Source organism: Lichenostomus cassidix, unplaced genomic scaffold, assembly GCF_008360975.1.
Source record: "Lichenostomus cassidix isolate B80296 unplaced genomic scaffold, HeHo_3.0 HiC_scaffold_852, whole genome shotgun sequence".
Taxonomy (NCBI): Eukaryota; Metazoa; Chordata; class Aves; order Passeriformes; family Meliphagidae; genus Lichenostomus; species Lichenostomus cassidix.
Genome location: NW_028148026.1, coordinates 392,477 through 406,023, shown reverse-complemented (window position 1 = coordinate 406,023; position 13,547 = coordinate 392,477). Strand labels below are relative to the sequence as shown.

At 56.4% G+C, this 13,547-nt stretch overlaps 1 protein-coding gene and 1 long non-coding RNA gene across 2 annotated transcripts; both read right to left on the bottom strand.

Moving 5' to 3' along the window:
- Window positions 1-4,413: 4,413 nt before the first annotated feature.
- Window positions 4,414-5,542, bottom strand: LOC146420316 (uncharacterized). Its single transcript, XR_014849178.1, has 2 exons — window positions 5,362-5,542; window positions 4,414-5,279 (listed from the first exon to the last, which is right to left on the bottom strand). It is a non-coding gene; the product is annotated as an uncharacterized LOC146420316 (long non-coding RNA).
- Window positions 5,543-7,348: 1,806 nt separating this feature from the next.
- On the bottom strand, window positions 7,349-9,723 carry LOC146420315 (Fc receptor-like protein 3). The gene is made up of 5 exons (XM_085048354.1): window positions 9,675-9,723; window positions 9,034-9,054; window positions 8,715-8,945; window positions 8,139-8,411; window positions 7,349-8,048 (listed from the first exon to the last, which is right to left on the bottom strand). The coding sequence occupies exons 1-5, from the start codon at window positions 9,721-9,723 to the stop codon at window positions 7,702-7,704; spliced, it is 921 nt and encodes a 306-aa protein (XP_084904480.1). The 3' UTR covers window positions 7,349-7,701.
- Window positions 9,724-13,547: the final 3,824 nt, after the last annotated feature.

Sequence of the window (13,547 nt, the reverse complement as noted above, 5' to 3'; positions counted from 1 at the left end):
CACTCTGGGAAGTGGGTTGCACTGGGGACACTGGGGTTTTCTCCTCCACGGCTTCTGGGGTTGCCCATCCTTTCTGGGAGGTGGCCACGAGTCATGGGAGGCTGCACAGAGCACCCAGTGCTCCCCATTCCCCCTCCCAGTAGCACAAGGGGCTCCCCCATCCCCTTTCCAGTACCTGCAGAGGAGCCCCAATCCCCATCCGAGTGCTCTGAGTAACCTCAGTGACTTCCCCATTTTCACCCCACAGTGCTCCCAGTACCCCCAGGGGATCCCCATTCCCCCTCCCAGTACCCCCATGCTCCCAGTGACTCTGCGTTCCTCCTCCAAGTGCTCCCAGTACACCAGGTGGCTTCCCATCCCCCTTCCCAATTCCAAGGGAGCACAGGACCTGTCTCCCTGCTCCTGAGACAAAAATGCAGCTTTTTGGTTAAACTGGCAGAAATGGTGTTTCTTTGTTCAGCTCTCTTGGGTTTTAGCAATGGGATTCTCCACTTTTGTGTTGCCACTAAAAACCAGGGGTGTATGATTAGATCCTGTAGGATTTGAGGCTCTGTTTGTTGGTTTTGGATGGTCGGGACAGAGACGAGAGATCTCTGAAGTCAGGTCTTAGAGCATGGAATTTATTGTGAAAGAGTGTGAGTGTAGGGGAGCTGCTAGGGGCTGCCAGGCAGCGCAAAGCATGTCAGAGAAGCAAGAGAGAGCGAGAGAGAGGGAGAGAGCAGGAAGAGATGAATAACAAGAGAGCGAGCTGCCGTTTGCAATACAATAAACCATCTTCTGTGTTGAATATTCTAATTCTCATTAACCAATCTAGAACAAGCTACAAATCCTACAACATTTACATACAACCTTTAAGAATCATTGCATTACCATACGGCGTTATATTTTAAACCCTAAAACCTGCTTTTTGCACCCTCTGCCAAGCAGGCAGGGTCTGCTCTGACCCTTGGACCTGCCTGCAAGCAGAGGGTATGGTTTCATCAAGAAGGGGGATTGCCTTCAGTCGGCCATACCATTGTTTTCAAGTTGTTCACTAGCTGGGGTTGGTAACTCAAAGCTTGTCTTCATTTCAGTCTCCATATCCTCAGCATCTTTTGCCAGGTAATCATATTTATAAGGCTTTCTATTTCATCGTCCCCAACACAGGGGCTGCTGCCCCTTCCCTCCCAGTGGAGGCACAAAAGGCAAAGATCCCAAAGGGCTGAGAGAAGAACAATTTCCTGCAAACAGCAATGACAGAAGAAAACCAACAGCAACAGCAACAAGATTCAGAATCTGAAGGGTCAGAAAAGGAACAATTTCCAGGGAAAGCCCCTTGTGTTGGTTTGAAAGACAGGTGTCTGCCAAGAGAGGTTGAACCCTCCCTTAGGACAGAGAATGTGATTTTTCCCCTCCCTCCGAATTATTTAATTTTGAAAAATCAAGGGCTTTCAGGCAAAGGTATGGGAAAAAAGGAATATCAGTTCTTTACTAGTATCTATAAACAAGCAATAACAATAATAGCAACCACAACTAGAATCAGAAACCAATAGCAGATGACTTGTGAGCTGCTGAGCCTTTTCCCGTGTGGTGTAATCACGGTTGCAAGCAGCAGGGGCGCTGTTGAGCTCCCGGCCGGGCAGGGCAGGTGCGATGACTCCCGAGCGGCTGCAGGTGGTGCTGTGGCACAGGGTCAGTTCAGCCTCAGACAGCTGGTAATGGCGGGCAGGCTGAGAAGAGTGCAGGAAGGCAAAGCAGCTCGGAGCGGCAAAAAGCAGGGCGGCAGGGGTAGGAGCTGGCTCTCTCCCAGCTAGCTAGTGAGGTAGCAAGGATTTCTGCAGTCACAGCAGACGCCGCGGTCTCGTGCGGCAGAGGGCGAGGGGCAGGCGGCAGAGGCAGCCGGACTCTCCCGGCAGCTGCTGCGAGGAAACGCAGCCTGGGGAAACATGCACTTCCCAGTGGGAAAAAGGTTGAATCAAAGCTCACCCAGCCAGGAGAAGAGGAAAAACAGGGCACAGTTGGATTTCCTCTGGTCGCAGCTGAAAAGCAAAGAGCAGCCTCTCCTCCCAGCGTCCGAACCACAAGAGAGCGTTCCAAGGGCCGGCTCTTCCCTTACCCTGCCCTGCCCAAGCACACCTTTTGTCTTTTACAAAAGACTTGATGGCTCTAAACATTCAATTATTTGTTGCTTAGTAACAGTGATGGAGAAAAATTCTAAGCCCTTCCCCAAACTCCAACACCCCTGGAAAGGGACAAACGCCAGCACGTTTCCTCCACCAGGAGGAACCTGGCAGGGCTCTGGACCTTCATTGCTTTGATGACCAAAGCAGCCTTCAGGAGGCTCTGCATTCTCTTCTTCCCCATCTCAAAACCCTGTCTCTCAGTTTAGAGAAAAGTTTGGGAGAGAATGCTTGGGAATGAACATTTCCTCTGAAAAAAGGGTTTCAGCAATCCCTTCCCACTGATATGAAATGAATTTTTAGTAGGTGAAAGTGAAAAAAGTCTGTTTATTTGACAAACAAGGTGCCCGCGTGGCACAGGAGGAAAATAAGTAACTGTTAGATATTGAACCATCAGAATGTCACCCTCCACACACACACCCCACACCCACAGCAGCAAAAACAAACCCAAAATGTCAGGGGAAGGGAAAAAAACCTTCACCGGCCACATGCTAGGAAAAAAAAAGGCAGATAATTTTGTCTCAGGGAAGGGAATAAGAGTCCACACAGCAGCTTGGGGAAGAGAAAAAACAGATGGGAACCTGATGAACCTCTGACATTGGTCTCCTCCATGCTGCAGACAAGGCTGGTGAATTTTAGAGTCCTTTCTTTCGGTGGCTCAGCTTCTCTCAAGGTCCAGGGCTGGGCGGAGTTGCTCTGGCAGCTCCCCACAGGTCCTGCTGACCGTCTCCCCAGGGATGATCTGATCTTCATACCAAAAGCAAGGCAAACAGTTCCAGAAGAAACAACAGGAGCCACTGAAGAATTGCTACTGTGGGCCAGTGAAAATCTTCTTGCCTAAGCTAACACAACCCAAGCTAGCTAAAAGCAACAATGTAACACCTGTCTGCTCCAAAAAGCTGAGCACAGGGGAGTGAGGGTTTGGACCAAGCCCGAGCTAGAGTTCCTCTGGCTCCTGCTCCTCCACCAGACCACACCTAAAGCTACAGGACCCATTTCTGGGCATAAATCAGATGATCAGGAGTAGAGACTCATTAAAAAATCACCCCCAGACACCCTCCTCTGCCATGTTCCCCCTCATTTTGAAGTCATCAATGCACTGTGGGTTTTCTGGAGCCTCACCATTTTCCAGGGCAGGCAGGATCAATCTGTGGCAGTTGAATTTCCTCTGTCTCCACAGCAGCTCTGCCAATGCCCACCAATGTCCTTTGGGGTCCCTGAAATCCCCTCTCCTGACAGAATCTGTGCCAAGGATTCCCACGGCCACTCCCAAGGGGCTGATTTGGCCATTCCCACTCGGGGTCACTTCAGCAGGATCTGTGTCCGCGGTGCTGCCGGGAGCCGTGCGGTCTCACCCTGGGCTTTCTGTGCCAGAGCTCAGCACCGCCATCGAGCTCTGCCTGCCCGCCCTGCCTGTGCCCGCTGCTGGCCAGAGGATCCTGGCTGCCCCTGCTGACTCAGACTTGGGCAACGTCCAGTGCTGAGACTGGACAGGGCCGTGTGGGTTTGCGGGTGGAGCACCCCCTTCTTTCCCTCTCTTGCTGGTTAGTTGTTACCACCCGGGGAATTTCTGAGCTCACATCAGACCCTGCCCACTGCAAGTGAGTCCCTGCAGTTTCTGCCCTGCTGGAGCCACCAGCGCCCTTTGCTAGCTGTGGTCATAACCACAACAAAGGGGAAAAAATAGCACTGAGTAGGTTGGAAACTTCTGTTATTGTGTTGTTTGTTTTGTTCCATTCTATATATTTTCTAGTAAAGAACTGTTACTCCTTTTTCTACATTTTTTCCTGGAAGCCCTGTGATTTTGAAGTTAAAATAATTTGGAGAGAAGGCTCTTCTTTTTGTTCCAAGAAGATTCCTGCCCTTCTTGTCAGACATTTGTCTTTTAAACTGAGACACTTTCCTATGGAAAACAGACATCCTTGGAGGCCTGGTACCAGCGAGTGCAGGGAGGAAGGAGGGGAACGAGGGGCTGCGGGCACCTGAATGGGGATTTCAGGGAGCCCAAAGGGAATGTTGGGCTTTGGCAGAGCTGCCATGGAGACAGAGGCAGTTCCACAGCTCAATCCCTGGCCTGGGCTCTTCCAGGACCCTTCTGTTGTGGGGCTGCCGAGGGTGGAAGAACAACAGGGCCCAAATGACACTACAACAGGACCCCATTGGAAACACGGCCTCGACCAGGACAAACACAAGGGTTGATGAGATAAGGAACTGGGAGAAAACACTCCAAGGACAAAACAGGCTAAACTTAAGCTGCTGCAAAGTGAAATTTATTACTAACAGAGTCAGAGGAGGATAATGAGAAGTAAAATAAGCCCTTAAGACACCGTTCCTGCCCCCAGCCTTCCCACTGATAGCACAGGGGGAACAGGGTATGGGGGTTTGGGTCAGTTCATCACCAGAACCTTCTTGTGCTGCTTAGGGAGAGGAGTTCTTCCCCTGCATTGCTGTGAGGTTCCTCCCATGGGAGACAGCTCTCCATGAACCTCTCCAGCATGGGTCCAAATCTCTCAAGCAGCAGCACACACACTGCTGCAATGTGAGCTCCTCCCACAGACAGACAGACCTCCCAAAACTGCTTCAGTGTGGCTCCCTCATCCACAGGGTGCAGACCTCCGAGGCCAGGCTGTTCCATCTCAGGAGCAAGGCCTCTCTCTCTATGGGGTCTCCCAGTGGATCACAGCCTCCTCCAGGCATCCACCCGCTCCAGTGTGGGTCACTCTCCCATGGGCTGCAAGTGAATCTCTGCATCCCCATGGACCCCATGGGCTGCAGGGGGACAACCTGCTTCACCATGGTCGCACCATGGCCGGTAGAGGAAATTTGGCTCTGGCACCAGGAGCACCTCCTCCCCACCTTCTCCACTGACCTTGGTGTCTCCATGTTGTTTTCCCTCACATGTTCTCACCTCCTCCTTCTTCTCTGGCTAGAATGAACTATATATGCATGTTGTTTTGATTTTCTTCTCAAATATGTTATCACTGAGGTGTAACCAACATCTCTAATTGGCCCAGGCCACATTCCCTTAGATTTCACTTGGTTCCTGCAGTCGCCCATGAGGTCCTGGCAGCTCTGCGTAGGTCACCTGGGGATCCTGGGGTGTGGTGGCACGGGGGGATGCTGCAAGAGACACTGGCTGTGGGATGGGGGTGGGGGTGACACCCTGGGTGACGTGTCCCTGTGTGTGCCACCCTGCACTCACCTCCCATTTGCTTGGTGATCCCAACGTGGGTGTACAGCACCTCCCCCTCCTCTGGGGTCTCTGGGGGCTCCGGGGGGACCCTGCTGGGATAAGGGGGTGTGTGGGAGGGGATGGGAGGTGTTGGGGGTTGGGATAAAAGGGGAGTCATGGCTGGAGCCTCCCACTCACCTGTCCTGGTGCTTCCTGGAAGCTGCAAAGGAAAGAGGTGGAGGTGACTGTGGGGTCCCAGGGCCATGACCCTGCACAGGAATCCTGAATCCCACTGGACCCTCAGTTCCCCCCAGGATCCCTGAGTATTCCTGAAGTGTCCAGGAACCCCTGAAACACCGCGGTGCTCTGAACACCCTGAGCATCCAGAACCCCAAGCCCAATGGGAGGGCACCCCACAAACTCCCCCAGGATCCCTAAAAGAATCCCCAACATCCCTGCTTGATCCTCCAGCACTGCCCCAAATCCTTGACAACCTTAGGCAAATGTCACAGTGGTCTCAGCACTGCCCAAGTCAAGCACTGTGATTGCTGCCCCATCACCCCCACATTCTAGAGGGCTTCCCACATCCCCAGGCCCCCATTGCCCCCATTGTCACCCACCCATGCTGTTCCACCGGTGCCAGGCCACAGCTACACCCAGGAGCACGAGAGGAACACGAGGGACCCACTGACCCCTGCAGCCACTGCTGGGGACAGAAGGGGATACATCAGCATCACGTGTCACTCTCGGCATTGTGCAGCCCTGGTGACCACATATGACCCCACCTGTGCCCCAGTGTCCCTGCGGTGTCACCTCCAGGGCCGGCTCTGGGCTGAGCGCCTGGAACACGCAGTGTTCATCCAGCTGGTTCGTGGCCACACACTGGTAGGTGCCAGAATGTCCCACATCGATGTCCCCAGGCTCCAGGAGGGGACCCTGGGCCACCTCCCGGTTGTCGCGCAGCCAGGTGAAGGTGACAGGTGCTGAGCCCACCTGCACCGAGCAGCACAGGGTCACGGGGTCACCTGTGTGCATCTGGAGTGCCGGGGGGCCAGGGGTGATGGTGGCATTGGCCACGGGCACTGCAGGGACAGAGATGTGGCTGAGGGTGGGGGAGGGGCTGGAACCTGGTGTTGGGGGATGAGGGAGTCTCTGCATGGTGGCACCTGGACACAGAGGGTCCCCTTCACACATGACAGTGACCGACAGTGGTGGGGGTCACACCTGGTGTAAGATGAGGGCATGCAGTGGGTGGGATGAGGGTGTGGTGAGGGATACTGTGAATGGGAGTGACCACAAGCCCGAGGGACCCTCTCACCCAGGACCATGTCTGAGGGTGATGGTGGCCGTCACCCTGTAGGGGGTGTGGATTAGTATGGGTGGGATGTGATCGATTGGTCAAAGCAGATCATGGGGGGTGTCACCCCAATCCTCAGTGTCCCACTCACTCAGGAGGGTCACGCTCAATAGGGTGACTGTGACTTGATGTGGGGTGTGGGATGTGACAGGTGGGATGAGGGAGCCATGGGTGGGATGTACTTGGTGGAGATATCTGTACCCAGATGGTCTCAGTAACCTGAGACTGTGATGCCCAGTGGTGGGGATTCTGACCTGGGGTGGTTTGGGGATGGTGTGGGGGAGATGAGGTGGGATGGGGAATTCCATGGGTGGGATCACCCGAGCCCGAGGGTCCCACTCACCCAGGATGGTGACATTCAGTGTGGGGCTCTCGGCCATGCTGTCCCCATTGCTGGCCCGGCACTGGTAGTGGCTGCTGTCATTGTCCCCAACGTGGCTCAGCTCCAGGCGGGGTCCAGTGCCCAGCAGTGTCCCTGAGCCCTCCCGGTGCCAGGAGACGGACAGAGGACCTGTCCCTGCGGCCACTGTGCAGTTCAGCACCAGGCTGTCACCCAGTGCCACCTGTCCATTGGGGGGCTGTGCAGACAGGGACACCCCTGATACTGGGATCCCTGTGGGGAAGACAAAGGGAATGGGGACCCTGGAGGGATGAGGGAAAGCAGGGAGCAGTGAGTGACTCACGAAAGGGAGGATCAGAGAGGGGTGGGGGGATCACAGTGAAGAAGAAGGATGCCCAGAGATGGGGAGGCTTGGAAAGGGGTGGAAGGGAACCCAGCGAGGGATGGAAGGTTAGGAAGGGGAGACATGGAGGGGGTTGGAGAGGACTAGAGGGAAGGTTTCGAGGAACCAGACAGGGATGGTGGGACCTTTGAATAATGGAGGTACCTAAGAGAGGGAGAGGTGTACCTAGGGGAGGGATGAGGGGACCAGGGGAGGGATGCAGGGACCAGGGACACTCATGGGAGGATGGAGGGAGGGACCTGGGGAAGGCAAGGAGGCAGGTAGAGAGAGTCAGGCAGGGCTGGGGGTCCCGGGGAGGCTGTGGGGGTTGCCGTGCCCATCCCCGCACTCACTGCGCACCGTGACGCGGAGCCGGGCGCTGCTCTTCCGCACGGCCCCCCCCTCGGAGCGCACCTCGCAGCTGTAACTGCCCGAGTGGGAGACCCCCACGGCGGGCAGCAGGAGCTGCGGGGACCCCTGCGGGCCCCCCAGCAACTGCCCGTCCCGGTAGAAGAGGTGCAGGAGGGGGGCTCGGGGCCGCAGGGGGCTGGGGGTGCTGAGGCAGCTGAGATTCAGGGGGGATCCTTCGGTGGGCTCGGGGGGACCCTCCAGCTCCAGCACCGGCACCGAGAAGAGCTCTGGGAAGGAGATGGGAGTGGGGATGTGACTCTGAGTCTGCTGGCTGAGGGGATGTCTGGTTATTGGAGATCCAGCTGTGGGGTGCTCACCGTGCACTGTCACTGTCACTGGCTCTGACACTGACACTGACACTGACACTGACAGACCGCTGCTCACCAAGCCACTGCAGTGGTAGCTGCCACTGTGGTGCAGCTTCAGAGGGGACAGGAACAGCTGAGTCCTCCTGGGAGAGCCCCCCAGCTCCTTCTTCTCATGGTAAAATTGCACCCTGCTGACTGACGTGTCCTTCCTGACCCGGCAGCGCAGTGTCACCTTGTCCCCCTCCAGCAGTGGCCCTGCCGGCACCTGCAGCACCAGCCGGTCTGTGGGACAGGAGGGAACCCATTTTACTGAGGGGCTTGAGAAGGGTCCAAGGTGGGACCCCAAGGCACCAGGGACCACTGGGGGAATCTCCATTGTGCGGAAGGATCCCAGTAAGACCCAGGATGGCCCCATTTCACTAGCGTCCCCATGGTATTCCTATCCCACTGGGATGCCCTGGGGAGCACTGGGATGTCCCCATGTAAAGGGGACAGGCTCTTGACACAGGAGCAGTGTGAGGCCAGCCACAGAGCAGAGTCCACCCAGAGCCATCAGTGGGCCATCCATCCCCATCCCCTGCTCACCATTTAAGACCCTCACGGCAGGGCTGAGCCCAGTGCTGTCTGTTTGACAATTGTAGGTGCCACTCTCAGTGACAATGAAGTGGTCAGCTGCATCCTGCAACCAGCGCTGCTCATCCTTGTACCAGGTGGTGACACCGGCAGTCCCCAAGCCCCGGCAGGTCAGTGTCACTCTGTCCCACAGCACCGCTGGTGTCCAGGGCGTATCCACGATGAGCTGGGTTGTCTGTGCACCTGCAGGTGACAGGGGACACCAGCCTGCCAGGGCCAGCACAGGGCTGGGAAAAGTCGGGCAGGGGCACGACATCCCTTGGGGACTCACCAGTGAGGCTGAGGGTCTGGGCTGGAAGGGAGAAGGGAGAGGGTCTGGGTTGGGGTGGCACCATGGGGACAGCCGCACCAGGGCAAGGGGCTTGAAGTCTGTCCCAAAACTGTCCCCTTGGGGATACTGGTGTGGCCCAGAGGTCTCATGGACAGGGACACACTGGCCACCCTGGGCTGAGGCACAACATGGGGACAACTGTGGACACCCTAGCAGGGGTGGCACCACCATGCTGGCAATGGTCTCCTCCACCAGTCCAACAGCACATCCCTTCACATCCACATCCCCATGGCCCTGTGACTATGATGCCATTCAAGTGGCATCTGTCCCCATGGGCTGTCCTCATGTGGCTTGTACTCTTGTCCCTGTCCCTGCTTCCCTGTCCCCTTCTCCCTGTACCCACCACTGCCCCAGCCCCATGCTGCTTCTCGTTATAGCTCAGTCCCCCCATTCCTGTACCCTGTTCTTGTCCTCACAGCCACCCCACACCCCCTGTCACACCAGTGTCCACATCCATGGACTGGCTCTGGTGTCATTGGGGAAATCAGAGAACCCCACAGCTCCCCTGTGCCCCCTCCCCACCACTCTCTGCCTCACCAGGGCCATCCCTGGCGTGTCAGACCCGTGCCCAGGGCACTCACCCCACAGGAGCAGTGCCACCTTCCCAGCCATCGTGGTGTCCCCGGCCATCCGAGCTGGCTGTCAAACACTGCTGGGGCCCCCTGTCCCCTGGGCAGTGGCTTTTCGGCTTAAGGGAAAGGAAGCGAGGTCACATTTTGTCCCCACGTGTAGGTGGCCCTTGGTGGGGGCAGGGTGGTGACAGGCTGGGGGCAGGGTGGAGACATGATGGGGACATGATGGGGACATGGTGCTCCCAGGTGTGGGGTCTCAGGGGATGTGGGGATCTCAGGATGGGTGTCCCGGGGCAATGGGGGTCCAGGGAATGGAGGTCCTGAGGAGGAGGACTCACAGGGAATGGCTGTCTGGGGATTTGGGGTCCCCATGCATGGGGGTTCAAGGATGGGGGTCCCAGGGGAACATGGTAACCATGGATTGGAGTCATGGTGTGTGGGTCCCAGCGACAGGGGTGTGGGGGAAATGGAGGGAACCCTTGAGAATAGGGGAATTTTGGGGAATGGGGGCCCATTGGATTAAGGGAATGGGGTCCTGGGTACTGCGAATTCTTTTATGGTGATTCCAGGGAGAGGGAACCTCAGGAATGCGGGTCCTATTTTTGGGTTCCCAGGGCAATGGGGGTCTTAAGTAGTGGCAGTGTCTGGGTGGGCATGTGGGTTGAGCTCCTTCACTGGGTGACATAGATTTTTGGGTTACCTAGCATGCAGCAAAGCCCTCCTGCTTGGGGGACACTGCATGAGGACACTGAAGGTATCCAATGTACTCCTGAGATTTTTCCTTTCTTTGTTTCTTTTCTTTTCTCGTTTTCCGCATTTTCATACTACCACCCCCACCTTGCCCTGCCCCAGTCCCTGGCTCAGCAATCCTGGGGAGCAACTGAGCAGGGAACAGGTTGGGGTTTAAAAGGGAGTTCAGGGGTTTCAGGGAGGGGTGGGGGGGCTGTGGGGGCTGGTGGTGATGGGGCTGTCTGGCTGAACACTTTCACTTTCCCTTTCCTGCAGTAGAAGGAAGAGGCTGTTTGTGCTGAGAGTCAGAAGAGGGGGACAGGTTCTGTCCTGGGGTGTCAAATCCAGTGGGGTCCTGTCCTGGGGTATCCTTGTTCATGGATGAGACATCCTGGATTCCTCTGTCCAGGGAAGGCTCTGTCCATCCCCAGTGTCCCCAATGGGGCATTGTGACCTCGGGGGTGCCACAACTTGGGAAATGCCCCATCCCCTCTATGTGCCCCTTGATGGCACCTCCTTCAGTGCGGGAGCCCCCAGTCCCCCTTCTGGAGCCCCAAGGTGCAGCCCCTTCCCCTCCAATCTTTCAGACCCCCAAGGCCCTTCTGTTGTTGAGAAGCCCCCACAGGAGTAACAGAAACCCCCACAACCTCCCAAAACCACCACCCCTCACTCCCCCTGCAGGGCCTCAATGCTAGGAACCAGGATGAGGATGAGACCTTCCAGATGAAACACCTGTGACCCCCCTGACTGTCCCCCCTCTGTCCAGAACATCCGAGGACCATCCTGCCCCTTCCCTCCAGCACTGGGATGGAAAACTGGAGCTGAATTGAGAAGAGCAGCTTTTGCCAGCTCTGGTCTGGCCAGCCCCAGGGGGCAGCTAGGACCTGCGGCTCCCACCTGCCCCCTGGCTTTGATTCTCACAGCTTTAGAGCTGCTCAAAGGTGAGAATTGTGTGGGGGAAAAAGGCCTGGCTGTGGTTTGCTCAGCTCTGCAAGAAGCACAGAAACCAACTGGCGCTCAAGCAGTGGCTCTGCAAGGGCCTTTGATGGTTTTCAGAGCAGGGCTGGGTGGAAACCAACCGTGCAGGGGCAGCTGGGAGGGAACCAGTCTGGAAATGCAGCAATTGATCATTTTGTCCCTCTGGCCAAGGGACTGAGAGAGCCCCAGAACTCCTGCAAAGACAACAACAATCTGCTCAACAACATGATCTGGACACTCCTCCTTCCCTTATATAACCTGCAGCCCCATGACTGTCTCTGAGCACAAACAGCATCTCCCTTGTACTGCATGAAAGAGAAAGTGAACATGTTGGGGGGGCACAACAGACAACCCCTTTCCCCACAGCCCCCAACCCTTCCTGCATCCCCTGCCCCCCTTTTCCCTCTCCCTGTGGTTCCCCCAATCCATTCCCTGCTCAGGTGCTCCCTGGGATTGCTGGGCCAGGAACTGGGAGGGGAGGAGAGTGGGGCGTGAGGTGTGAAAGTGAGGAAAATATGGAAAAAAAGGAAATTAAAAGAGGAAAGTGCCCCAGGTTTGGGGGCATTGTCCTGAAGCCAACTAGAACCCTCCTGGGGTGGCCTCCAGGGCAGGAGCACCTGGGGGATTGCACCAGACCCTGGTCTTCCCAAAATCTGAGGCACTGAAGGAAGGAGCTGTGACCCACATGCCCACCCAGCCACTGCCAGTCCCTGGGACCCCCGTTCCCCTGGGACCCAACCATGGGACCCCATTTTTTATGTCCCGTCTCCCTTGGATCCCCATCCTGGGATTCCCATTCCCCAAAATCCCCAATCCCCTTGATCTCATCCCATGAGTCCCCCATTCCCCACAGACCTCCCATTCTAATTGGGACTGCAATTGTCCTGGGCTCCCATTCCCCCACCAGCCCCAAGCCTGTGACCTGCATCTCAAATCCCTGGAGCCCATGATCCCCTGTGAATGCCAACCCTGGAACCCCCCTCCATGGGGACCCCCATTCCCATGGCACCTCGATTCTCTGCACCCCATCTCCTCAGAACCCCTATTCCATTGACCCCCATTTCCCTGGGACCCCATCCTTGGGTCTCCATGTCTTCCCACTCCTAGGAACACCATGTCTCACCAGAAACCCAACAACAGCCTTCTGTCAGCCATCAAGCACTTTCCCCTTCGGTGCAGTTACAGTCACAGCCGGCAGGGGCGCTGTTGGCTACCAGCTGGGCTGGGCAGGTGCAATGATTCCCCCGCGGCTGCAGGGGGCGCTGTGGCACGAGCTCAGCCGCCTCTCCACCTGGCAATGGCAGCTCAGGTGACAGAGAATGAGAGACAATGGCTTCCTTTGTGAAACTCACGGGGAGCAGCTGGTCTGAGTGCCACTGCGGGTGGTGAGCTGGACTGTAGCAGGAACCTCAGAGCAGTGGGCTGGAACAGCAGAGCCGAGCACACCCGGGGTGGGAAACAAAGTGTGGACAAAACTCAGAATCCCTGGCAAGAGCCGCAGGGGTTGGGGCAGATGCAGGGTGTCGAGTGAAAGTGTAACAAAAACTGCCACAACAGTGGCAGGAAGACAGCCAGGCTGGGCAGCTGGAGCTGAGCTCCCGTAAGCAGCCGGCAGAAACTCCCTCCAGAGAAGGGAAGGCGGTCAGGGTCCTGGGTTTCCCCCAAAGCACCCATGCAGATGGTGAGGGTCACTCCCAGTGAGGTTTGGTGTTGAAAACATCCCAGTTCAACAGCTGCTCTTAGGAGCAAAGGCTCACCCATGGTAAGGAGAAGCAGTGAAGGACAAAACTCTGCAGTAGCAGTGAATTCTCCCCTCAGGCACAGCCCAGCACCAAGAGTACAAACATCTCTCCTGCCATCCCCCTGAGAGAAAGAGAGCAAGAGAGCGCTGAGAGGGCTGAGCCAAGCCCCTGACCCCCAGCCAAGTCTCACCGTATCTCTGCACTTCCCAAGAGAAAACCTCCCAGCTAAGAGACTGCAGTAAACTGCACTCCTTCCCCCTCCTCCCCGCCTGGTTGCGTCTTTTATCGCTTAAGTACTCCTCCTTCCCATCTCTTAGGCCACAAATGGGAATAATGTTTCCTGAAAGAATGAAAAAAAGAAAAAATCCTGTCCTTCAAGAAGAGGTCCATCCACAGCCACGAGACTTTATGGTTCCCTTTAGGAGCCCATTGG

Excerpts from the sequence above, each read along its gene's own strand:
- LOC146420315 (XM_085048354.1), bottom strand. The coding sequence starts at position 9,723 with ATGGCCGGGGACACCACGATGGCTGGGAAGGTGGCACTGCTCCTGTGG. Across the intron at positions 8,946-9,033 it reads CCAGACCCTCAGCCTCACTG|GTGCACAGACAACCCAGCTC; the intron begins GTGAGTCCCCAA and ends TGTCACCTGCAG. Across the intron at positions 8,412-8,714 it reads TGCCGTGAGGGTCTTAAATG|ACCGGCTGGTGCTGCAGGTG; the intron begins GTGAGCAGGGGA and ends CCTGTCCCACAG.